General features: G+C 43.7%; 1 protein-coding gene and 1 pseudogene across 6 annotated transcripts in view; one reads left to right on the forward strand and one right to left on the reverse strand.

Moving 5' to 3' along the window:
* The window catches only part of TAF1 (TATA-box binding protein associated factor 1), a 99051-nt gene extending 86411 nt beyond the window's left edge, over positions 1-12640 (forward strand). For 3 of the 5 annotated variants that reach the window (XM_050776282.1, XM_050776283.1, XM_050776284.1), the window contains exons 33-39: positions 918-985; positions 1474-1590; positions 4927-5052; positions 5840-5941; positions 6237-6393; positions 7322-7499; positions 10435-12640. In XM_050776282.1, coding sequence (XP_050632239.1) covers positions 918-985; positions 1474-1590; positions 4927-5052; positions 5840-5941; positions 6237-6393; positions 7322-7499; positions 10435-10657 — 971 coding nt within the window. In that variant the 3' untranslated portion in view covers positions 10658-12640. The remainder of the gene's footprint in view (positions 1-917; positions 986-1473; positions 1591-4926; positions 5053-5839; positions 5942-6236; positions 6394-7321; positions 7500-10434) is intronic. The other 2 variants (XM_050776286.1, XM_050776287.1) reach the window with 1 other exon arrangement.
* A 4272-nt stretch (positions 12641-16912) lies between these two features.
* Positions 16913-20194, reverse strand: LOC126945805 (keratin, type II cytoskeletal 8-like; annotated as a pseudogene). Its single transcript, XR_007722548.1, has 3 exons — positions 20134-20194; positions 17957-18967; positions 16913-17641 (listed from the first exon to the last, which is right to left on the reverse strand). The product of XR_007722548.1 is annotated as a keratin, type II cytoskeletal 8-like (transcript).
* Between the last annotated feature and the right edge of the window lie 6437 nt (positions 20195-26631).

Here is a 26631-nt window from a genome sequence, read left to right on the forward strand (position 1 = left end):
TCCCATATACTCCCTGCCCTCACATACATACAGCCTACCCAGTTATCAACATCTTGCACCACGCTGGGCATTGTGGTTCACGCCTGTAATCCCAGCACTTTGGGAGGCCAGGAGTTCAAGACCAGCCTGTGCAACATAATGAGACCCCCCCCCATCTCTACAAACAAACAAAAATGGGCGTGGTGGCGCATGCTGGCACCCAGGAGTTCAAGGCTGCAGTGAGCCGTGATCATATCGCTGCATTCCAGCCTGGGTGACGGAGCGAAACTCTGTCTCAAAACAAAAACAACATCCTGCACCAGAGTGTTATATTAATTGTGTTAGTTGATGAACCTACATTGACATATCATTATCACCCGCAAGTCCATGGTTCATTCTTGGTGGTGGTATACGTTGTATGGGTTTTGAGAAATGTATAATGACATGTATCCACCTTTATACCAATAATTGTTTATTAAAAGCAGCCTTATGCTGGGCACAGTGGCTCATGCCTATAATCCCAGCACTTTGGGAGGCTGAGGGGGGTGGATCACTTAAGGCCAGGAGTTCAAGAGCAGCCTGGCCAACATGGTGAAACCTAGCAACACATACTGAAAAATTTTTAAAGGAAAATTGTTACGATGCTGGAATTTGCTTTAGAACAATTTGAGAAGAGTCTGAAAATTGAAGTAAATGAAACAAGATTGGCTGTGTGTTAATCATTGAAGCTGGCTAGTGAGTACATGGGAGTTCATTATGTTAGTGTTGTTTTGCATATGTTTGAAATTTTCTGCCTCTGAAAGTAGAACAAGAGTCCAAGTTAAAGCTGAGGAATGATTTTTCTAGGTCTAGGATAATGGGACACACTGCTGATGACAGAATGTAAAATTCTGGAACAAGTCTGCAAAGATAATGGCACTTTCTTACTTTATTTATAGGACCTGAGAGTCAGTATACTAAGACTGCCCAGGAGATTGTGAACGTCTGTTACCAGACATTGACTGAGGTAGGTGGTAAAGATGGAGGTCCCAAGCCTGGGCAACATAGGGAGACCCCATCTCTACAAAAAATATTTAAAAATTAGTGGGGTGTGGTGGTAAACGCATGTGGTCCCAGCTACTCATCTGAGGTAGGAGAATCATTTGAGCCCGGGAGGTCAAGGCTGCAGTGAGTCATGATCATATCTCTGCATTCCAGCCTGGCCAACAGCAAGACTCTGTCTCAAAAAATAAAAGAGATCCCCTTGGGATCTAGCTTTTTGAAATCCTGTTCCCTTGAATGAGGAGCCTTCCCTGATTATCCTATTTTAAAATGTAGTATTCCCTGCCCCCCAACTCCACATCCCCTATTTCCTTCCCTGCTTGATTTATTTTTGTTATCTGTGTCCTGCCACTAGAACATAAGCTTCATGAAGATATTTTTGTCTTTTGTGTACTTTTGTATCCCCAGTAATTAAAATACATGTTGAATGAATTTATTTCCTTTATTTCTCAGTATGATGAGCATTTGACTCAACTTGAGAAGGATATCTGTACAGCTAAAGAAGCAGCTTTGGAGGAAGCAGAATTAGAAAGCCTGGACCCAATGACCCCAGGGCCCTACACACCTCAGGTGAGTCTGAGGACTAAGTACTTCCTTGTATAGTTTTCTTATTGGTTTGGGAAATTGGGAGCGTGTTAACAAATCCGTTTACTGAGATACCATTCTTCTCTGTCCTTCCTCTTCATATGCCTTTCGTGTGCTTTCTTGTCTTCTCAAAGGCTAAGGTGAGTGAGGGCCATGGGTCTTGGTGGCCTTGAATCCAGATGAGGCAGCTGTGGGATGAATGAGTGGGGTGGGGCCTTAGTTGTTTAGGCAATGTTTGGGAATACCAAATTCCTGACCCAGCCATCCTCTGGGTCTCGGGAATTTTCTTGTCCATGAATTTTGGGACTCTAGAACATCCCTGGAGTGTAGACTTCTCAGTTACAGACATGGGCCATATTGTTCCTGTGCCTTACAGACACTTGATTACTCATTCCCTCAGAGGTATCTCAGTGTAGCTCAGAAGTCACTCATTTTCCTGGATTGACTCCTAGTAAACGAAGAAAGGTAGTACTAATAATGTTCTTAAATGTTTGTGTCAAAAGAATTAGAGAGAAAGATAATTAAGAAATTTTTAGTCTTCCTGGTCTAACTGGATCCTTGAAATACAGTAAGAGTGTATTTCCTCTCTACTGTACTCTTAGAGGGTTGGCATATTTGAAGAATAGGACTTAACAAAACATCACTGGTGCTTGGTTTCTGTATTGGAGGCACTATGGTAGGGCGGAAAGTACATAAGATTTGACATAAAACAGGCCTGGGTTTGAGTCTTGGTTCTCCTGTTGTCTAGCTTTGTAATCTTGGAAAGTTAACCTCTCTCACTTAGTTTCCTTTTCTCTGAAATCTTTTCAAGATTGTTGTAAACATTAAATGAATTAATTTAATTTGCCTGATACATCTTTATCTGTTCTCTGAGACCCTTTCAAATTTAATCAAGTATTTTAATGCAGAACTCTGCCAATTCCCACAGGAAAATTTTTTTTTTCATTCTATCCAGGTTTCCCTCTGAACTGATAATGCAACTTATGTGACCTCTGTTGGATTATTGCTATCTCTGTATCTCGTTCATGCACTATCCCTATCTATCTTTTACTCTCTCTTTCATCTCACAACCTAGGTTACTGAGGGGCCAGGTATAAAAGAACCCTCAGATACTCCTTCAAGGTCCAGAACAAGGAAAGGCTCTTGGAGTGTGTGGGCAGATTGGGTCAAGGGTTCTTGGGTGAGTGATGTTGCCCCAGGAAGGCCCTATTTGCTAATAGGCCCACAGCTTCCACAAGGTACTTTCTGGTAAGTTAAAGCCTGGGTGTTAGCCATCATTCCCCAGGAGAGTCTAGCCATTGAATGACACATGGTTTGCTCATTTCTAGGGCAGTCTAAGCCTAGTCCTTTGGTGAGTCAAAGCCTTGGACCCCAAAGTCACCTTCCTTTCTTCGCTACGTCTCCCAGGCTACTTCAAATGGCTAAGGAAAACCTGTCAACTATTCTCTCTCTTGAACATTAGCTGTTGTTTAGTGCAGTTAGAGGGTTTCCTATGAAGAGTAGGATTAGATAGTACTGCTTCATTATTCCAGTTCACCTTGTCATCATTCCCTTCACTCAAACAGTTTAAGATAGTAACCAACTCATTATCTCTTAACCTGAGGAAAGTGTACATGAGTGACTGTCCTTACACATTACTACTCTCAAACTCAAATGTTATTAGAGTATGTTTGCAAAAGTGTAACCTGCCTTAATACAATTTTGGTTGTAAGAAGCATGACAGTAATCATACCTTTCAACTTCTAAATGGTGGTGGTCAATAATGTATTTTCTTTTTTTTTTTTTTCTGAAACGGAGTTTCGTTCTTGTCACCCAGGCTGGAGTGCAATGGCGCAATCTTGGCTCACTGCAACCTCCACCTCCCAGGTTCAAGCGATTCTCCTGCCTCAGCCTCCCGATTAACTGGTTTTACAGGCATGGGCCACCATGCCTGGCTAATTTTGTATTTTTGGTAGAGACAGGGTTTCTCCATGTTGGTCAGGCTGGTCTTGAACTCCCGACCTCAGGCCCGTCTTGGCCTCCCAAAGTGCTGGGATTACAGGCGTGAGCCATGCGCCCAGCCCAATGATGTATTTTCACTCAACTATTTCCACCTAACTTGCATTGCATCATCTGTTCAGCTTAACACTTTATCTAAAACTGTTGACTTTGCAGTTTTCTACACTGTGCTGTAGGGTTTTGCAGAAATTTCATCCCCTTATTTTTCCCTCCTTCTGTTCCACACTGATTTACCTGCTCTGTAATGCTTTGAATTTTGTTTTGCCTCTATTTCACCAAAACCCTCTTCAGAATCAGTCTTGTTTCCTTTTTTCAAGAAACACAATGTAACACATATATGGGTTTTCTGTTGATAAAAGTAACATGTTCGTTAGAGAAAATTGAAAAATTAAAACAAGAAATAAGTTACCTGTAATCACTTCCACCACTCAGAAGCAACATCAACCAGTGTGAATATTTTTATTTTTCATATCTGTGGTGTATGTATTTGTGTTTATATAAACACTTTTAAAATGAAATTGATCGATATGGTTTTGTGTCTTACTCTTTTCACTTTATATTGTGAGCACTTTATCTAGTCCTTCTTGCCCTCCTGTCACTGAATAGTCTATTTGCTAAATCCCTGTTCTTTCCAGGGAAGAAAACAGGGAAGGGATCTATAATTTATTGAGTATTGGATAAGGAACTTACACATCTCTTAATTCTCACAACAACCCTGTGAGGTAGACGTTATCATCCATGTTTTATACTTGAGTTAATCAAGGTTTAGAGATGTTACGTAATTTGTTACTCACTAGCAAGTGTTGGAGCCAGGACTCAAACCCAGGACATTTTACTCCAAAGCCTGTGATTTTTCACCATGCCATTTTGCTTCGTGGCATCCTCTGATGGGCTCATAAACTATCAAAGCATTCTATGCTCTTGTTGGAATTGAAATTCCTTTATCCCATTTTCTCTTAGATGTCTCCAGATCAAGCAATCAAAATAGCACTGATACTAAGCCTTGGGCCTAAAAACCAAAAGACAAGGCTTAGAAAAAACTAAGTTATTGACCAGAAAGGCTGTTAGGGCATAAAACTGTCCCATAGCTTTGGTGCATTTCTGCTTCAGGCTTCTGATTACATGCATCAGGCACCTGTCTACTAGAATAGGCAACATTTGTAAGAGTCCCAAAAACTTGTCTGTAAAGCTGTGTCAGACTGTTTCTCTTTAACTGAATTGCTCTGCATGATCTTTTTCTCCAGTAAATGCTTTAAAGGGGAGTTATCTGTATTTATTTTCCCTTTCCTAGATAGAAGCTAAGTTGTATGTTTTGTGCCACAGCCTCCTGATTTGTATGATACCAACACATCCCTCAGTATGTCTCGAGATGCCTCTGTATTTCAAGATGAGAGCAATATGTCTGTCTTGGATATTCCCACTGCCACTCCAGAAAAGCAAGTAACACAGGTAGGATGTTGTTTTTCTTTTTATAAGATTGGTATTATGCCTGCAGGTGGGGCTAGGGGAATGGTGATGGTGATATGTGACATATGTCAAGAATGACTGGGCCCTTTGGCCCTGGGAATGAAAGCTTACAAATGGGATTTCAAGTTGGGATGGCGTCAGGTCGTGTGACCGGAGTTATCTTCTGTCTGTCCCCATGGGCAGAGTCAGGCACAGCAGAACTTCAGGGAAGGCACAAGTATGAAAAAAGGGTATGAAGCATCAGAGTAGCCTGACAGGTGACTAGAACGGCCAGCTGCACTCAGACAGTTCAGAATAATTGGCCTACTTTATGTGTATTATAATTTAAATTAAAATTATTTATAAAATTAAATTTTAAAAATTGGCCTTTTCTAGAGGTATCAGAAGATACAGTCTGAAGCCAGAAATTCTACAGCTATTCTCAGTCAGGGTTCCACTGGAAAGTGTAAAAACCCAGGAAGGTTTTTCTATCCCAAAGAGTTCAACACAAGCTATAAGGAAAAGTTTGGGTTAGAAAGAAAGAGTCTCTTTGTAATGATACAGTAAGAATAGACTAAGGGCCTTTCCTGTTCTTTGGGTTTTTTACTCTGGCTATGATTTCCAAAGAATGGGGGAAAATGCGCATGCCTTGAGCGGTCTAAACAGCCCCCACTAGCAGTGGGGTTGGCTGGGATATCAGGGAGGAGCATTCATCCTGGGTGAGAGCCCTTGGTTAACTCCTCCTACAGGCACGTCCCTCAATGATGTGCTATTTGTGTTCCTTACTCAGATGCGCCAGGGCCGAGGTAGGCTGGGCGAGGAAGACTCTGATGTAGATATTGAAGGGTATGATGATGAGGAGGAGGATGGGAAACCTAAGACTCCAGCCCCAGTGAGTATGCTTACAGAAAGCTTATGGTTACGTTATACCCTTATATGATAGGAGCCCCATCAGTACAGGGCAGGCCAAATCCTAAGGTGATATCAGGGGGTCTCCTTAGTGAGCCCCAATCCGAATTTAATCCTTGGGACCAACTAAACAATCTTTCCACCAAAAATACTTAACTTCTTGTGAGGCAGCAAGTGGAGGGATGGGCAGGGTGGGCAGGGGGTTGTGTCTGGTGGTGGCTTCTGGTCTCTTACGTGGTCAGTTGATAGGACTTTGACCCCCAACTGGTCTCATTCAGGAAGGTGAAGATGGAGATGGTGATCTTGCAGATGAAGAGGAAGGAACTGTACAACAGCCTCAAGCCAGTGTCCTGTATGAGGATTTGCTTATGTCTGAAGGAGAAGATGATGAGGAAGATGCTGGGAGTGATGAAGAAGGAGACAATCCATTCTCTGGTAGGCCTCGACCATTGCTTCTATTCCTTTATAACTCACTATAGCACCCTCAGGACTGGACTGGATAGGCGCTCTTGGCCACATATGCTTTTATTGGAAGCTGCCTCTCTTATTGAATTCCTATTAATAGAACTGAGAGTACTGAGCACTCACGCATAGGATGATCATATTCATTAGCAGGAGGTACAAAATACGACAGTGGAAAAGACAGTGTCTAAGTAAGAGCTTTGATTTGGATACTTGTCAAAGGCTGGGCACAGTGGCTCATGCCTGTAATCCCAGCACTTTGGGAAGCCAAGGTAGGAGGAATACTTGAGACCAGGAGTTTGAGACCAGCCTAGGCAACATAGCAATACCCTGTCTCTACAAGAGGTAAATAAATAAAAATTAGCTGGGTGTGGTGGCAAGTGCCTGTAGTCCCAGTTACTCAGGAGGCTGAGGCAGGAGGGTCGCTTGAGTGCAGGACTTTAAGGCTGCAGTGAGCCATGATCATAACCATTGCACTACAGCCTAGGCAACATAGTGAGACTGTCTCCAAAGAAAAAGAAAAAAAGATGAGAACAGAATAATAAAGTGTTATATGTGGCAACAGGGAAGGAAAATTAAGAAAAATCCTGTTTGGGGGACTAATGTTTTGTGGATTAATGGCAATGGCCAAGGAAAAGTATGGGAGTAGATGGTAGAAAAAACACAGATAGGTTGGCATGAGATGGAAAAGGAAATTGTTATTTGGATTCAGATTCTAAACTATAAACCTTGCTACTACTGTTGACCCTAGGCAGTTATAAGAAAGGCATCTGAGGAGAGGAGTATAGGCAAGATGCCTGTGTAGATGTGTGAGTGTTACTAGTTTGGGAAGATCAAGCCAAAGATCAAGTTAAATCTGTCAGGCTTAACTCTTGATGAACCAGAATCTGTCTCTTTACAGCTATCCAGCTGAGTGAAAGTGGAAGTGACTCTGATGTGGGATCTGGTGGAATAAGACCCAAACAACCCCGCATGCTTCAGGAGAACACAAGGATGGACATGGAAAATGAAGAAAGCATGATGTCCTATGAGGGAGACGGTGGGGAGGCTTCCCATGGTTTGGAGGATAGCAACATCAGGTAATCGGCAGCAACATGCTACAGGGCTGTGGCATCAGTGCCTAGCTATGATGTCGAGGGGCCCAGCATCAGATTACTTTTCATCCATCAAACATTTCCTGGGCACCTACTAGGGCCAGGCACTGTGCTAGGTCCTGGGGATACACAGAGGAGCAAAACATACCCTGCCCTTGAGGAGCTCACAGCCTAGTGGAAGAGACTGACACAAACAAATCATTATAAACACAATGTGATAAGTGCTATAGCATAAGTAAGACAAAGTGCCAAGGCACCACTGAGAAGGGAGTGTCTCACTCTGCTTGGAGTTATCAGGGAAAGTTTCACAGACAAGGGAACATTTGAATTGGGCCTTAAAAGATTAATAGGAGTTTAGTAAGTAGGTAGTATGGCAGGGGGTGGGGAGATCTTTATAGGTGGAACAGTGTGTTCCAGAGCAAATGGAATTTGTTGGGGAGTTGAGGCTCCAGAAGTGTAGCAAGGGGAATTATATTGTGAAGGACTTTACAAGGCATGCTAAGACATTTGGACCTTAACCTGTAGGTAATAGGAGTCATCAGTTTAAGGAAAAGGAAGTGACATCAAATTTGTATAACTTAGGACAATGTGGGACAGATGATGATATCAACAGGGACTTGTCAGGAGTGGGGAAAATAAAGGGACATAAAGAGGTAAGAGGTTAGATGAATAATGAATGGAGATGTCTCTGGTAAAGAGGAAGAATACGTGTTAGATGGGGCAGGAAAGGAGGAAAAAATGGATTTGGATTTGGCTTTGGACATGTTGGATTTAATGTACCTATGATACATCTAACCAGCAAGCAGCTAATATGCAAATAACATTGTAAATAAATTTTTTTATTTCAGCAAATATTTATCATAAGTACAAAAACAAACTAAGATATGGTCCCTTCCTTCAAGGAGATGAGTCTAGTAGGAAACCTAAAACAGGCAATCACAGTGTAATATGAAAAGTGCTATGCTAGGCAACCACAGGGTTCTTCTAGAACCTGTGTAGAGGTGGGGAGGGAGGAGAGCTGGCTAGAGAAGGAAATTGAGCCAAATATGAATAGGAATTAGCTAAACGAATGAGAAAGCAATGGGCATTCCAGAGACTAGGAAGAGCCTATATGAAGACACAGGCATGAAACACTTTTAGAGACCACACGTAGCTCGGTGTGACTGAAGATTTTTTGATTGATCCATGTAAGATCTATAATTCATGTGATAGAAATGATTTAAAGAGGTAGGTAAATACCAAATCATGAAGGGCCTGAAAGTTCTGGGCAGTCATTGAATGAGAATAGTATGACCAGATTTACATTTTAGAAAGATTGTCCTGTGCCCCAAAAGAAAAATGGGCAAAGGCATGAACTAATTTAGAAAAGAAATGTAAATGACCAATATATCATATGAAAAAATAACTTCCAGCCGGGCGCGGTGGCTCATGCCTATAATCCCAGCACTTTGGGAGGCCGAGGCAGGCGGATCACAAGGTCAAGAGATCGAGACCATCCTGGCCAACGTGATGAAACCTTCTCTCTACTAAAAATACAAAAATTAGCTGAACCTGGTCACACCTGTAGTCCCAGCTACTGGGGAGGCTGAGGCAGGAGAATCGCTTGAACCCAGGAGGCAGAGGTTGCAGTGAGCCGAGATCGTGCCACTGTACTCTAGCCTGGTGACAGAGCGAGACTCAGTCTCAAAATAATAATAATAATAACTCCCCTAATAAAGAAATGCAGTAAAACCACGAAGTGCAATTTTTTACCTATCATATTGGTGATTAAAATGAATGATAATGCCTAGTGTTTGGAAAGATTATGAGGAAAAAGACATTCTCAAACTACTGGTGGTAATGTTGATTGATAAAAATGGGGTGGTTTGGAGAGAGGCTTAGCAATTTATCATCATAAATAAAAACATTTAAAAATGTGCATCCCCTTTGGCCCAAAAAATCCACATCTAGGAAATTATTTTGTGGGAATAATTAATACACCATCAAGATGTTTGTGTAAGGATGTTTTATGACAGCATTGTTCCTAATAGTGGAATAATTGGAGACAGCTTCAATGTCCTAGTGAGAGACTGTTAAGTCATGTTACAGCCATATGGCAGAATACCATGTAGCTATTAAAATTATGCTATAGATGTATGTTTATTGACACGGGAAGATGTTCGTTATAATCATTGGTGAAGAAGGCAGATTCCTGGAGAGTATGTAGAGTATCACAATTTTGTAAATTAAACAAAAATGTTTAAGCATCTAAAGTGCACAGAAAATTTTGGTAATATACCAAAAGATTATCTCGGATGATGGAGTTATTGATGATTTTTAAAAAATTTTTTCTGGTGTATGTTCTAATTTTTTTAACCAGTGAACGTGCATTACTTGTGTGATTTTTTTTTTTCAAGTAAAATTAAGAATAAACAAACAAACAAAAAAATAAAGAGCACTCTGGCAGAAGTGTGAAGAAGTAATTGGAGGAGAGCAAGACTGGAGACATGACGACTTACTTCAGTAGTGCAGGCCAGAGATAAAGGACTAAGCCAAGGCAGGCAGAGTAGGGATGGAAAGGAGGGGATAGAGACAAGATATATTGAAGAGAGAATCTTCAGGACTATTGACTAATTGGATACTGTAAGTGGTAGATGAAACCATGAGGCTGTCAGAGCATTTATGGTCATGTAAGATGGCAGTGTGTTGTTCAGGTGTAAGGGAGTTTCTTCCATTCAGGTTCTTGTGTATATGAAGTTGGCAAGTTGATGTTTTTGAACAGGATCATTTTTCTCTCAGGGGCATATAGAATAGTTCAGAACCAGTCACTTTAGTGTCCAGGGGAGGTGAGATGGGCTTATCCTTTGGTGGCACTGAGAATGGGAATGGTCAGCTAGAGGATGGTGTCCGAGCTTGAGAGATGACATGTTTCTCTTCTCAGTTATGGGAGCTATGAGGAGCCTGATCCCAAGTCGAACACCCAAGACACAAGCTTCAGCAGCATCGGTGGGTATGAGGTATCAGAGGAGGAAGAAGATGAGGAGGAGGAAGAGCAGCGCTCTGGGCCGAGCGTACTAAGCCAGGTCCACCTGTCAGAGGACGAGGAGGACAGTGAGGATTTCCACTCCATTGCTGGGGACAGTGACTTGGACTCTGATGAATGAGGCTTCCTTTGGGCCTCCTTGGTCAGCCTTCCCTGTTCTCCAGCCTAGGTGGTTCACCTTTCCCCAATTTGTTCATATTTGTACAGTATCTGATCCTGAAATCATGAAATTAACTAACACCTTAGCCTTTTTAAAAGTAGTAAGTAAATGATAATTAATCACCTCTCCTAATCTTCCTGGGGCAGTGTCACCCTTTGATTTAAAACAAAGCAACCCCCTTTCCCCTACCACTACCAAAAAGAGCAAGCTCATTTTCCCGTGTCCTCCTTTAACTCCATGTATTGCTTTTGGTATAATTTTTCCCTGGGGAAGGAGGGGAAATTATGAAAGAACTAGTAACTTTATGTCCTCTTGATGTATTAGGAAATTTCCGGCCGGGCGTGGTGGCTCACACCTGTAATCTCAGCACTCTGGGAGGCCGAGGCAGGCGGATCACCTGAGGTCAGAAGTTCGAGACCAGCTTGGCCAACATGGCGAAACCTCATCTCTACTAAAAATACAAAAATTAGCCAGGCGTGGTGGCGGGCACCTGTAATCCCAGCTACTTGGGAGGCTGAGGCAGGAGAATCGCTTGAACCCGGGAGGCAGAGTTTGCAGTGAGTGGAGATCCCACCACTGCACTCCAGCCTGGGCGAAAGAGTGAGATTCCATCTCAAAAAAAAAAGAAAAAAGAAAAAAAAAGAAAATTTCCAAGCATGGTATCATCTCAGTTTTCTAATTTACAGGCTGGAACAGATGAAAGCCCTCCTGCTGGGACAGAGAACTGGGTTCTAGTGGACTCTGTGCTACACTTAAACCTATGAGACAAACCGCCCATTATTTTATTTATTTAATTATGCAATGCCTAGTTCCTAAATGGATTTGAGGCAAATTACCGTAAATTTTGAAACAGCCTGTATGTCAGAAATGATAATGTTGCCACCTAAATGTTTTCTGTCCCTCCCCCCCAGGGGAAATGGTAGGAAAATGGTAAGTTTCTTAGGACAAAGACTGTGTCTTCTGTTTCTTTTCATGCTTAGGATATGGTTCTGTGCATAGTAGGTACTCAGTAAATGTTCCTAGAATCATAAAGTCCTCAACAGATATGTTACTGAGCATCTGCTTTTCATGATAAGCACTCTATCAGATCCTTGGGATGCAAAGGTAAATAAGACAAATCCCTTTTACCCAAAGAGCTCACCATCAAGTTGGGGGAGGGGAAGTGGAATTCAAAACATGTTAATAAATCATCATAGTACTGTGAGATAAGTGCAATTAAGAAGCTAGTTATAAAGTATAGGGGAAATAGAGGAGTAATCATGTCTGAAAAGTCAGGGAAGTCTTCCTAGAGGTAATTTTTAAGCTGATTGTTTTAGAATTAGTAGAAGCTTGCCAGATGGAAAAGTCCAGGCAAAGTGTAACATGAATGGGAAGGGCCACAGTCTAGAAATGGCAGAGTGTGTTCCTAGTTTGTTTGTTTGTTTGTTTGTACCTGCCTTGTTCCAGGAAGGATTTAAGGTAGTTCATATTCCAGTCCTTTAATGCTGGAATGGCTAGAGATGAGACTGAAAGATGGGCAGGAAGTATATCATCACAAGCTTTGTGTTTGATGTTAATATGTATGATTTTTATATTATGGGAAATAAGCTCTTAAAGGAGTGATATAATCAGGTTTGTGTTTTAGAAATCTGTGTAATGAATGAATGAAGAAAGAAATTGAAGAATCATGTAACAGATATATGTGATCCCATTTTTTGTAAAAGACAGAACCATGTGTGTTTATTTATATGTGTTTATATATATACTTGTGTATGCAAAGGTAAAAGTCTGAAAGGATATATGCTAACTGTTCACAATGATGACCCCCAGGAATGGGATTGGAGGGGAGGGGACTTCTGTGTTTGTTATGTATGCTGGGTGGGATATTGTGCTTTTATTTCTGTATTGTTTGAATTTTTTTACAAGTGTGTATTATTTTTGTAATAAAATTTTTAAAAAATTCCAGCAGTAGTGTGGAGAATGGTTTGGATGGATCTAGTTCAAGTAAGAGAGAATGGAGCCCAAACTGGTGCTATGGCATTGGAATATGGAGGAAGGGGATGGATTTGAGAGATCTTCAGGGAGTAGGACTTGGCATTTGGGGGTAGAGAAGGAGGAATGGAAGGTGGCTTCCAGAATTTTGGTTGGGAGGATTGGGGTATTCGTTGGTTCATTTCAACATTTATCATGCCACCTTTTTTTGTTTTGTTTTTTTTAGATGGAGTCTCCCTCTGTTGCCCAGGCTGGAATGCAGTGGTGTGATCTCGGCTCACTGCAGCCTCCACCTCCTGGGTTCGAAGCGATTTTCTTGCTTCAGCGTCCTGAGTAACTGGGATTACAGGCACGCATCACCACACCAGGCTAATTTTTGTAGGCTGGAGTGCAGTGGTGCAATCTCAGCTCACTGCAACCTCCGCCTCCCGGGTTCAAGCGATTCTTGTGCCTCAGCCTCCTCAGTAGCTGGGATTACAGATGCCTGCCACCATGCCCAGCTAATTTTTGTATTTTTAGTAGAGACAGAGTTTCACCATGTTGGCCAGGCTGGTTTTGAACTCCTGACCTCAGGGGATCCGCCTGCCTCGGCCTCCCAAAGTGCTGGGATTACAGGTGTGAGCCACCGCACCCAGCCAAGATGGGGTTTTGCCATGTTGGCCAGGCTGGTCTAGAGCTCTTGACCTCAAGCAATCCACCTACCTTGCCCTCCCAAAGTGCTGGGATTACAGGCATGAGCCACTGTGCCTGGCCAAACCACCTGTTTTTATAAGCAGCCTGCCAGATGCTGATAGAGAAGTAAGATATACTCCCTGATTGCAAGGAACTTAAGGTCTAGAATGAGAGGTAGATATGTAAATAAAAAAGTTTAATAAAAAGTGATCATTGCAATAAATATTTACAAGAATCCGTGGTGAGAGGAAAAAGTTCTTGACTCTTTACGAAGTACGAACAAGAATGCTTCGCAGAGGAGACCCTTAAAAAAATCATGAAGAGTGGAAAGGAATTTACTAGATGGTCATAGGGGTGGGATGGGAGGGCATTCTAAGCAGAGGGAACAGAATGCTTAGGAGCATGAAGCAACGTGTTCATAGAACTACATATAGTTATAGACGGCTGGAATGTAGGGAACCTATGTAGTATAGTGATCACAAGCTCAGGATGAAATGCTCATTTTAAAGCAATCACTCTGGCAGCAGTATGAAAATAGAGTGGAGAAGGGGTGATGCCAGATAAGAGATGCTGGAGACCTAAACTGACTAAGGCATTGACAGCAGGGATGGAATGAGTGGTATGTCTTGGTGACTGATTGGATAATGGAAAGTAAGGGAGTGGAACCTAGGTTTCTGATCTGGGTAACTGGATAAATGGTGATGCCATTTACTGAACAGGTTGAGAGTGGAAGGTAGGGGGAAACAGCTAAGCTTAGTTTTGAAGCATGTAAGTTTGAAGTATGGTATGTATAAAGTTTAGGATTTGTACAATCTTGGAAGTAGGTGAGATCACCCAGGAAATGTGTAGAGTCGAAGAGTACAGAGGATAGACTCCTGGCGAAGACCAGTATTTAGGGGTGGTGAGAAATAGAAAACCTGAAGAGTAGTATTTCTCAAGCCAAGGAAGGGATTTAAGGAAGAGAAAAAGACAACATATTTACCACAGAAAAGTAAAGTCAGACCCAAGAGAGAGCATTTGGATTTGGCAACTAGCAGGTCCCTGGTGACCTGAGCGATCAAAAGCAGTTTTAACAGAGTAGTGAGATTGTAATCTCACCAGCAGTGGAGCAAGGAACAAATGGGAGATGAGGAAGTGATGATAAAGATAATAGACTACTCTTTCAAGAAGCTAGGGAGATGCACAGTCTTAAGATGGAAGACAAATATGTATACCTCTGTAGGCTTAGGGAAAGAAAGCAAGAGAGGATAATTGTTGGAAGGACCTGTGAAAACAGGAGAAGATGTTAGCTAACAGGTAGAGATACTGACTTAGAGGAGAGAGATCTTCCCCTGAGAGAGACAAAAGAATGGATGTAATTATCTATCATTGTGTAGATAGGGAGATGGGAAATTGAGGAGTTCACGCTTCATAGCTTCAGCTTCCTCTGTGAAACTGTAAGATCATCCTTGTGACAAAAGTGAAAATGGGAATGAGGGCTTGAATACTATCCTACTGTGGGGGATAATGAGAAACTGGAAACAAGCTAAATGTCCAGTAGCAGAGAGGTTGAGTTATGGTATATCCATTCAGTGAAAAAGTCTGCAGCTGTTAAAGGAAAATTGGCTGGGTGCGGTGGCTCACATCTGTAATCCCAGCACTTTGGAAGGCCAACGCGGGTGGGTCACTTGAGGTCAGGAGTTTGAGACCAGCCTGACCAACGTGGTGAAACCCCATCTCTACTACAAAAAAAAATTAGGCATGGTGGCGCGTGCCTGTAATCCCAACTACTCCAGAGGCTGAGGCAGGAGAACTGCTTGAACCTGGAAGGCGGAGGTTGCAGTGAGCCAGGATCGTGCCACTGCTCTCCAGCCTGGGTGACAGAGCAAGACTCCATCTCAAAAAAAATAAGTCTAAGCATTTTTGTTTTTAATCTTATTTTATTTTATTTTATTTTTTGAGACGCAGTCTCGCTCTGTTGCCCAGGCTGGGGTGCAGTGGCCGGATCTCAGCTCACTGCAAGCTCCGCCTCCCGGGTTTATGCCATTCTCCTGCCTCAGCCTCCCGAGTAGCTGGGACTACAGGTGCCCGCCACCTCGCTCGGCTAGTTTTTTTTTTGTATTTTTTAGTAGAGACGGGGTTTCACCGTGTTAGCCAGGATGGTCTCGATCTCCTGACCTCATGATCCGCCCGTCTCGGCCTCCCAAAGTGCTGGGATTACAGGCTTGAGCCCCCACGCCCGGCCTGTTTTTAATCTTGTAATAGTCACCGATGAAAATGGGAGCTGGAGCTGACTAGGGATCCATGAAAGGATTACTGGATGCTTAATGTACAAGCAAGGTTGAAGACTTAATTTAAAATGGTACCCACTTATTGTGGTGTGATTTTTTTTCCTTTATTTTTATTTCTATTTTTTTGAGACGGAGTCTCACTCTGTTGCCCAAGCTGGAGTGTAGTGATGCGATCTCGGCTCACTGCAGCCTCCGCCTCCCAGGTTCAAGTGATTCTTCTGCCTCAGCCTCCCGAGTAGCTAGGATTACAGACGTGTGCCACCATGCCTGGCTAATATTTTGTATTTTTGGTAGAGACGCGGTTTCACCGTGTTAGCCAGGATGGTCCTGATCTTCTGACCTCATGATCCACCTGTCTCGGCCTTCCAAAGTTCTGGGATTACAGGCATGAGCCACCGTGCCCGGCCTGTTTTTCCTTTAAAGGTACTTAGCAACACAACTGGTCAGTGTGTAGAAGCACAGATAGTAAAGCAGTCTGGGGTGAAGACCTGGTTATAAGGAATAGATGGTGAATTTCATTTCATTTCAGTAACGCTCTCTTGACTACTCTATACCAAGCACTGTGCTAGGTGCTGTGAATACCGCTCATGGTCTAGTGTTAGACAAGTCCATGCAAGAGTGTGATAAGTGAAATGATAAAATACATATGGTGTACTTTGAAGGTACAGAGTAACCTCAACTCTGGATCTAAGGGAAACCTTTCCAGAGATTACTAGCTTGAATTAGGCAAAGCAAGCAATGGGGGTAGGGAATGGTTATCATTCCAGGCAGAAAAAATAGCATGTGCAAGGAACATGTGACTAAAGAATTAGGAATGGTTACAGCATGGTGCACATGGAAGGGCTGGCAAGAACTGAAACTAAGGAATTAGCCAGTGTCCAGATCTGGAGAGCTCTGTATGCTTTGCTAAAGAATTTGGACTTTATCCTAAAGGCAGTGGGGATCTGTTGAAGGACTGGAATTATTTCAGCAGCAATTCAGAATGTGGATGGTAAAGAGCAGGACTGGAAATTGTTATGGCAGTCATTAGGTGAGACAAATCAGCTGTAAGGCAGGAACAGTGGTCAGAGATTTGAGAGAATTTAGGAGGTAGAATCTATATAAAATTTGATGACTGATTAGATGTGGATTATTTCAGTCAGTCAATATTCATTGAGTCTAATGGATACCAGGCATTATTCTAGATCAGAAGTGTCCAATCTTTTGGCTTCCCTGGGCCATATTGGGCCACGCATAAAATACACTAACGATAGCTGATGAGCTTTTTAATAAAAGGCCGCATAAATCTTTTTTTTTTTTTTTTGCAGAGCTAGCTGAGGTTTTATTTTGGACCAAAAAAAAGGCAGTTGAATTGTTTTGTAGCTGGAGGCATGGACAAGGGGGGTCCCCAGGCAGTAAACTCCCCCGCAGGTGGACCGAGGGCTGGGGCTGAGCCTCAGGTGGGTCTCCTGTTCCCTGTGCTCCCCTGCACAGTGGCCTCCCTCCTGGGCTCTAGGGAAGCCACAGGAGGGGCAGGCTGGGAGGGGCTGCTGCAGCTGTTCACTTGGGCAGGACATCAGAGGACTCAGACACCAGCTTCCCATCGCGGGTCTCGATCTTCTTCACAACCATGGCCCTGATGGAGCTGGTGCAGCTGAAGGAGCTGGAGCCCATGCCGTAGCCGAGGCTGAGTCTTGTGAGGCCCCCAGAGGCCAAGCTCAGACCACCTGCATAGCCGCTGGTGGTCTTCATATGGATACTCATGTTCTGCATCCCAGACTCTAGCCGGCTCTCCTCGCCCTCCAGCAGCTTCCTGTAGGTGGCGATCTCGATGTCCAGGGCCAGCTTGACATTCATCAGCTCTGGGTACTCACACAGCTGCCACACCAGGTCCTGTTTGGCCTGCTGCAGGGCTGCCTCCAGCTCGGACAGCTTGGCGTTGGCATCCTTAACGGCCAGCTCCCCCGGCTGCTCAGCATCTGCGATGGCGGCCTCCAGGGAAGCCCTCTGGCCTTTAAGACCCTCAATCTCGGCTGGGCGCGGTGGCTCAAGCCTGTAATCCCAGCACTTTGGGAGGCCGAGATGGGCGGATCACGAGGTCAGGAGATCGAGACCATCCTGGCTAACACGGTGAAACTCCGTCTCTACTAAAAAATACAAAAAACTAGCCGGGCGTGGTGGCGGGCGTCTGTAGTCCCAGCTACTCGGGAGGCTGAGGCAGGAGAATGGCGTGAACCCGGGAGGCGGAGCTTGCAGTGAGCTGAGATCCGGCCACTGCACTCCAGCCTGGGCGACAGAGGGAGACTCCGTCTCAAAAAAAAAAAAAAAAAAAAAAAAAAAAAAAAGACCCTCAATCTCAGCCCGGAACTGGCTGATGTTCCAGTTCGTCTCAGAGTTCTCGGTCTTTGGACACCGCAGGTCCTCCCTGTGCTTCCCAGCCAGCGTCTGCAGCTCCTCATACTTGATCTGGTACATGCTCTCAGCCTCAGCCTGGCTGCGGTTGGCAGTCTCCTCATAATGCGCCTTGACCTCAGCAATGATGCTGTCCATGTCCAGGGAGTGGCTGTTGTACATGGACAGCACCACAGATGTGTCCGAGATCTGGGACTGCAGCTCCTGGATCTCCTCTTCATAGAGCTGCCTGAGGAAGTTGATCTCGTCAGTCAGCCCTTCCAGGCGAGACTCTAGCTCTACCTTGTTCATATAAGTTTCATCCACATCCTTCTTGATGAGGACAAGTTCATTCTCCATCTCTGTAAGTACCCGTATTGAGCTCATCCTCATAGTTGTTCTTGAAGTCCTCCACCAGCCCCTGCATGTTGCAAAGCTCTGCCTCCAGCTTCAGCTTCTCCTGGCCCAGAGTCTCCAGCTGCCGCCTCAGGTTGTTGATGTAGTTCTCCAACATGTTGTCCATGTTGCTCCGAGCCATCTTATGCTGCACCAGGAGGCTCCACTTGGTCTCCAGCATCTTCTGCTGCTTCAGGTACTGTACCTTGTCTATGAAGGAGGCAAACTTGTTGTTGAAGGTCTTGATCTGCTCCTCCTGGGTGCTCACGGCCTGGATGTTGAGGTCCACCACCAGGTTAAGGGGGCTCAGCAGGCTCTGGTTGACCATGACGGCGGTGATGCCTCCATGCCGCTGGCCCCACCATAGCCTCTGGCCAGGCCACCCTGGAAGCTGCGGCTGCCCACTCTGGAGAAGCTCAAGGAGCTGATGCAGGCACCGGGCCCGCTCATGTAGGAGTGGCTGCTGAAGCTTCGGGGGCCAGAGGTGGACACCTTGTAGGACTTGTGATGGAGATGGTGGAGGCAGGAGTGGAAGCAGGCAGGCTGAACCAGGTGGAGATCCCAGAAGGAGCAGAGAACCTGCTTCTTGGTCCTCATAATGTTTTAAGAAAGTTTATGAATTTGCGTTGAGCCGCATTCAAAGCCATCCTGGGCCGCATGTGGCCTGTGGGCCACAGGTTGGACAAGCTTGTTTTAGATACAGCAATGAATAAAACAGCCCCTTCCCTCAAAGTGCTTAGAATTTAGTGAAGGAAGGAGACAATAACAAATAAGAGTGAGAAGCACTATTAAGAAAATAAAATTGATATGAGAGGGTGTGGGTGAGGTTGCTAGTTTTTTGTTTTGTTTTGTTTTGTTTTTTGAGACAGTCTCACTCTGTCACCCAGGCTGAGTGCAGTGGCGCTATCACAGCTTGCTGCAGCCTCAACCTCCTAGGCTCACGTGATCCTCCCACCTCAGCCTCCTGAATAGCTGGGACTACAGTCACGTGCCACCACACTCGGCTAATTTTTTTTGTATTTTTTGAAGAGACAGAGTCTCGCTATGTTGCCTAGGCTGGTCTTGAACTCCTGGACACGAGCAGTCCCTCCTGCCTTAACCTCCCGAAGTGCTGGGATTACTGGCGTGAGCCACTGCACCCAATCAAGGGTGCTAATTTAATGGTCAGGGAAGCCCTTGCTGAGTAACTGTCATTGACATACAAATATACATGTATTATTTCTGTAAAGTTAAAACATTTTTTTAAGTGTGAAAAGGCAAGCAATAAAAGAACCTCAAAAGATGCTTTGAAACACTGTCCAGAAAAATATGCAGAAACCAGGATATACTGATTGGAGGGAAGCCAAAGAAGGAGAGTTTCAAAGGATGGAGTGGTCAGCAGTGTCCAGTACTTGCAGAAAGGTCAGTCAGGTAAGGACTGAAATTTGTCATTTGGATTTGGCATTTGGTGAGCCTGGTGAAAACAGTGCTGAAATCAGATGGCAAGTAGGTTGAATAATTGAATGAGAAGAAGTAGCAACAGTTTCTAGGAGCTTGATTTGATTAAATAATAGCTATCATTCATTGTGCCAACCTCTCCGCAGAGAGTACCTGACCTCATTTAATCCTGAACCATCTATAAGATAGGTATTATTCCCATTTTACAAATGAGGGAACTTGTTCAGGGTCATACAAATAGAGGGATTAGCCTTGGACTGGAGAAGGACTCTCTTTAAGGCCAGAAAGATGCATATATATGCAGTAGGAAGGGGGCAAAACCATGCCCCTGGGCATTGTAGGCCCTGTTGAGAAGTTTTGTCAGGCTGGCCCGGTGGCTCATGCCGGTAATCCCAGCATTTTGGGAGCCTGAGGTGGGAGGATCACATGAGCCCAGAAGTTTGAGACCAGTCTGGGCAACATAGGGAGACCCTGTCTCTAAAAAAATAAAGTTTTGTTTTTATCCTAAGAGTAATGGGAAACTTTTCAGTGGGAATGGGGTAGAACCTGGGAAGATGACCTCAGGTTTGTGCTTCCAAACCAGTGTGAAAATAGTAAAAAAAAAAAAAGTTTTTTTGAGATGAAGTCTCGCTCTTGTCACCTATGCTGGAGTGCAGTGGCACCATCTCACCTCACTGCAACCTCCGCCTCCCAGGTTCAAACGATTCTCCTGCCTCAACCTCCCAAATAGCTGGGCTTACAGGCACCTGCCACCAGGCCCTGCTAACTTTTGTATTTTTAGTAGAGACGGGGTTTCACTATGTTGGCCATGCTGGTTTCAAACTCCTGACCTCAGGTGATCTGCTGCCTGGGCCTCCCAAAGTGCTGGGATTACAGGAGTGAGCCACCGCGCCCGGGCTTTTTTTTTTTTTTTTTGGATACTATGAAGTCTCATTCTGTCGCCAGGCTGGAGTGCAATGGCGCTATCTCGGCTCACTGCAACCTCCGCCTCCCAGGTTCAAGCGATTCTCCTGCCTTAGCCTCCCAAGTAGCTGGGACTACAGGTGCGTGCCATCACGCCCGGCTAATTTTTGTATTTTTAGTAGAGATGGGGTTTCACCATGTTGGCCAAGATAGTCTCCATCTCGACCTCGTGATCCGCCCGCCTCAGCCTCCCAAAGTGCTGGGATTACAGGCTTGAGCCACTATGCCTGGCCTTTTTTTTTGAGATAAGTTTTGCCCTTGTTGCCCAGGCTGGAGTGCAGTGGTACAATCTCGGCTCACTGCAACCTCCACTTCCTCAGTTCAAGTGATTTTCCTGCCTCCACCTCCCGAGTAATTGGGATTATAGGCATGCGCCATGATGCCCAGCTAATTTTTGTGTTTTTAGTAGAGACGGGCTTTCACCATGTTGTCCAGGCTGGTCTCAAACTTCTGACCTCTGGTGATCCACCCGCCTTGGCCTCCCAAAGTGCTGGGATTACAGGCATGAGCCACCGCACCTGGTCATCCAAAAATTTTCTTTCCTATGGATAGTTTAAGCTTCATTTACAGATCTAGGATCTTGGGAATTACAGTACAATATTTGCTAAATAAAACAATCTTTTTCCCTTCCCCCAACTTTGAAAATAAGCAACTGGTGGCCGGGCGCGGTGGCTCAAGCCTGTAATCCCAGCACTTTGGGAAGCCGAGACGGGCGGATCACGAGGTCAGGAGATCGAGACCATCCTGGCTAACACGGTGAAACCCCGTCTCTACTAAAAATACAAAAAAACTAGCCGGGCGAGGTGGCGGGCGCCTGTAGTCCCAGCTACTCGGGAGGCTGAGGCAGGAGAATGGCATAAACCTGGGAGACAGAGCTTGCAGTGAGCTGAGATCCGGCCACTGTACTCCAGCCTGGGTGACAGAGCAAGACTCCGTCTCAAAAAAAAAAAAAAAAAAGAAAAAGAAAAGAAGCAACTGGTGTACTTGTTAAAAAAAAAAAAAAGCACTGATTCTAGGCCCCAGTTCAGCCCTCTTGAGTCAGAATATCTAGTGGAGAAGAGGTGGTAGTCTGTATATTTTATAGATGACCTAAGTGATTCTTACTTGAGAAGTTTGGGAAACTCTGATCCAGTAACATTCCCAAATTAATGTTATTCTCTGTATCAGCTGCTTAAACTAATGTGCATCAAAATGGAGTAGGGATCGCTTATTGTGAAATTTCAATTCCTGGGCTTGGAATGTGCATTTATAATATGCACACCTGTAATTGTGATGCAGATAGTCCCTAAAGCAATAGCGATATTATTAATAATAATCCTTTGGTAAATACAAGTACTTTAGAAGAAATATAGTCATAATTTTAAAAATTACTAGGTATATCATCTTGCAGATTTATTCTTTGCTTTCTGGTTAATAACTTAATAGTCAAGGTTTTTTTTTTTTTTTTTTTTTTTTTTTTTTTTTTTTTTTTTTTTTTTGAGATGGAGTCTCGCTCTGTCACCCAGGCTGGAATGCAGTGGCGCCATCTCGGCTCACTGCAAACTCCGCCTCCAGGGTTCACACCATTCTCCCGCCTCAGCCTCCAGAGTAGCTGGGACTACGTCTGCCACCATGCCCGGCTAATTTTTTTTTTTTTTTTTTTTGTATTTTTAGTAGAGACGGGGTTTCACGGTGTTAGCCACAATGGTCTCGATCTCCTGACCTCGTGATCCGCCCACCTTGGCCTCCCAAAGTGCTGGGATTACAGGTGTGAGCCACCGTGCCCAGCCAATAGTCAAGGCTTTTTAGTAATAAATTGCTCTTAACATTTTATATTTCGTCCATCATGCATAAATTGTGATGATTAAAATTACATATAAATTCTACAAGTTGGTTTAAATGGATATAAAAGTTTGAAATCGTTTATTTAAAATTTTGCCTATAGGTTTGGATTGTCCACATTTTGGGGACTCGGAATCCAGTGTTTTCAGTGAACTCCATGTTACCATGTTTCGTCTTGTTTAAATATCCATTCCTCCTGATTTACAATAAAATAAAAATGTGTACTTGTATCTTGTGTTCGTGACTCTCTTATGTAGCACATAAGACCTTCCATTAACCAGAAATTTGACTCAGTTATCCTACAGTATATGTAAGAAGTGGTCAAATAGAGTAAGCAGTTAAATTACATTTGAGTTGGAGGGCATGTTATATCAGTGATCACAAAATTACTTTCTCCTTGTGTTTCCTTCTTCCTGTGAAATCAGGAATGCTTTAAAGAAAAGGCTGTAATGGGAAATTGGAAACATAAATAGTCACAACTAGAGAAGCAGTATCCCCTTGGCTGTAAAGTAGTGCCTTGGTGAGCCACTGTTACAGATGAAAATGTATAAAGGACCAGCCTGGGCAACATAGCAAGACCCTATCTCTACAAAAAAAAAAAAAAAAAAAAAAAAAAAAAAAGAAAATGTATAAAGATAGGGGAAAAGCTTCAGAACCACTTACTGATTTCGTCTCCCGTTTCTGACAGGGCTAGAAAGCAATCTTTTCAACTTACTTGACTCTCTGTTATTTAAAATAAACTAGATGACACAGTCAAATGAAAGCAAAACAAATACTTGAGAGCTCTGGACAGCTCCAAGTACTATAATACAGTTTCTTTATATATTTCCAAAATTCAAATTTAGAATAAAAATTGAGAATTTTAAAAGATTTGCTTCTCATTTCATTTTCTCTTCATTTTTTTTTTAACTTTAAATTCTAAGTCAACAGATTTAACTCTTAAGATCACCAAGTAAGTATGGGTTCTCCAAACTTTAAGCAATAAATATCGGACTGCAGGCCAGGTGCGGTGGCTCACGCCTGTAATCCCAGCACTTTGGAAAGCCAAGGCGGGCGAATCACGAGGTCAGGAGATCGAGACCATCCTGGCTAACACAGTGTAAACCCCGTCTCTACTAAAAATATAAAAAATTAGCCAGGCGTGGTGGCAGGCACCTGTAGTTCCCAGCTACTCGGGAGGCTGAGGCAGGAGAACGGCATGAACCTGGGAGGCGGAGTTTGCAGTGAGCTGAGATCACACCACTGCACTCCAGCCTGGGCGACAGAGCAAGACTCCTTCTCAAAAAAAAAAAAAAAAAAAAAAAAATCGAGCTGGACAGAATTTGTTTACCAGAAAGTGTAATATACATTTTTTAAAAGGTAAGACAAATTTCTTAGAATTAGGCTGCGGGGATCTCTTGAGGCCAGGAGTTTGAGACCAGTGTGGCAACGTAGAGAGACTCCCCCTCACTGTCTCTACAAATAATTTTTTTTTTTTAATTAGCTGGGCATTGTGGTGCATGCTTGAGGCACCAGCTACTCAGGAGGCTGAGGAAGGATCGCTTAAGCCCCAGGAGACTGAGGCTGCAGTGAGCCGTGATCATGCCACTGCACTCCAGCCTGGGTGACAGAGTGAGACCCTGTCTCAAAAAAAGTTTCTTACAATTAAACCAGAAGGTGTTCCCTTTAACTCAATTCTGGCATGACGATTTTTAATCCATATTTAGAAGTTATTACATAGTAAATACATCCATTCCATTAAAATATTTTTACATCCCAGTGTAGCCAATTGACCTAATTTCAAAGGCTCTTCATTTTATGACATAAATTCTAGGTTTTTCCGTGCAAACCTGTAATTATTAAAGTTTCAAGCAATTAGAGTGCTTTTGCTATCAGTTGGAGCTGTGTAAAGAGGACTGCCTGGAGTTATCTCTAGATGTCAAGTCTTACCATAGATAATGCCCTGAAACGTCAAAGATAGTCTCTCAATATATACGTAAGTGGCCAGGTGTGGTGGCTGACGCCTGTAATCACAGCACTTTGGGAGGCTGAAGCGGGAGGATTGCTTGAGCCCAGGAGCTGGTGACAAGCCTGGGCAAGATGGTAAGACCCCATCACTAAAAAAATACAAAAAAATTAGCTAGGCATGGTGGCATGCACCTGTGGTCCCAGCTACTCGGGAGGCTTAGGTGGATTGCTTGAGCCCAGGAGTTAGAGGTTGCAGTAAGCCAAGATTACACCACTGCACTCCAGCCTGAACAACAGAGTGAGACCTTGAATCAAAAAAAAAAAAAAAAATTATATATATAACACACACACACACATATATGTCTTCTGTGCCCAGAAGACATTTTAATCAGAATGTTGCTCGGTGAGAAATCAGAACCAGTCAGTAAGTTGGATTTTATTTTTAGCTTTTTGCTATGGAAAATTTTAAACGTACTTAAAGGTAGAAAGAATATAATGGTCCGGGTGTGGTGGCTCACACCTGTAAACCCAGCACTTTGGGAGGCCGAGGCGGGCGGATCTTGAGGTCAGGAGTTCGAGACCAGCCTGGCCAATATGGTGAAACCCCGTCTCTACTGAAAATACAAAAATTAGCCAGGCATGGTGGCGCATGCCTATAGTCCCAGCTACTCGGGAGGCTGAGGCAGAAGAATCGCTTGAACCCGGGAGGTGGAGGTTGCAGTGAGCCAAGATCACGGCACTGCACTCCAGCCTAGGTGACAGAGCGAGACTCCATCTCAAAAAAAAAAAAAAAAAAAAAAAAAAAAAAAAAAGCCAACAAAAAATACACACAAAAAAACCAGAACGAATATAATGAACCTTTAAGAGTATAGTGAACCCTTATCAAGCTTTAACAATTAACAACATTTTGCCCGTCTTCTTTCATCTATCTGGCCCCCACCCTTTTTTAGAAAGATGCTGTGGTATCTTAAAACAAATCCCAGACATTTTATTTTACCAGTGAATTCTTCAGTATCTCTTACAGATAAAAACTTCTAAAATCAATAACTCGTCTGACCAGGCACAGTGGCTCATGCCTGTAATCCCAGCACTTTGGAAGGCTGAGGCAAGAGGATAGCTTGAGCCCAGGAATTTGAGACCAACCTGGGCAACATAGCGAGACCTCCATCTCTACAAAATAAGAATAAGAATAAAATGGGCTGGCTTAGTGGCGCATACCTGTAATCCTAGCTACTTGGGAGGCTTAGGCAGGAGGATTGCTTGAGCCCAGGAGTTCAAGGCTGCAGTGAGCTATGATCACACATACCATTGCACTCCAGCTTAGGCAACAGAATGAGACCCTATCTCTAAAACAAAAATGAAACAAGCCTCCCCAAAATGCTTCTGCCATTATAACACATATCAAATAAGTAATAATAATCCCCTAATACAATCTAATACCCAATCTATGTTCAAAGTTCCCCATTGTCTTGAAAAATGTTTTTATACATTTGTCTTGTTGACATCAGGATTTAGACATTGTCTTTGAAGTCTTTTATAATCTTTAAGAGTTCAGGCCGGGGGAGGTGGCTCGGGCCTGTAGTGCCAGCACTTTGGGAGGCCAAGGTGGGCAGATCGCTTGAGGTCACGAATTCTAGAATATCCTGGGCAGCATGGTGAAACCCCATCACTACAAAACATACACAAATTAGCCAGGCATGGTGGCATGTGCTGTAAGTCCCAGCTACTCAGGAGGGTGAGGCAGGAGGATCGCTTGAGCCTGGAGGCAGAGGCTGCAGTGAGCCATGATCCCACCACTGCACTCCACACTTCAGCCTGGGCGACAGAGTGAGACCCTGTCTCCACACACACACACACACAAAAAAAAAAAAAAAAAAAAAAAAGTCCCACCAATCTTTTTCTTTCTTTCTTTCATGAGCTAATTATGCAGGAATTGTTTTAAATGGCATTTATTTCTTTTTCTTTTCTTTTTTTTTTTTTTGAGACACAGTCTCCCTCTGTTGCCCAGGCTAGAGTGTAGTGGCACAATCTCAGTTCACTGCAACCTCCGCTTGCCAGGTTCAAGCAATTCTCCTGCCTCAGCCTCCC

The sequence above is a fragment of the Macaca thibetana genome, chromosome X (genome assembly GCF_024542745.1).
Source record: "Macaca thibetana thibetana isolate TM-01 chromosome X, ASM2454274v1, whole genome shotgun sequence".
NCBI lineage: Eukaryota > Metazoa > Chordata > Mammalia > Primates > Cercopithecidae > Macaca > Macaca thibetana.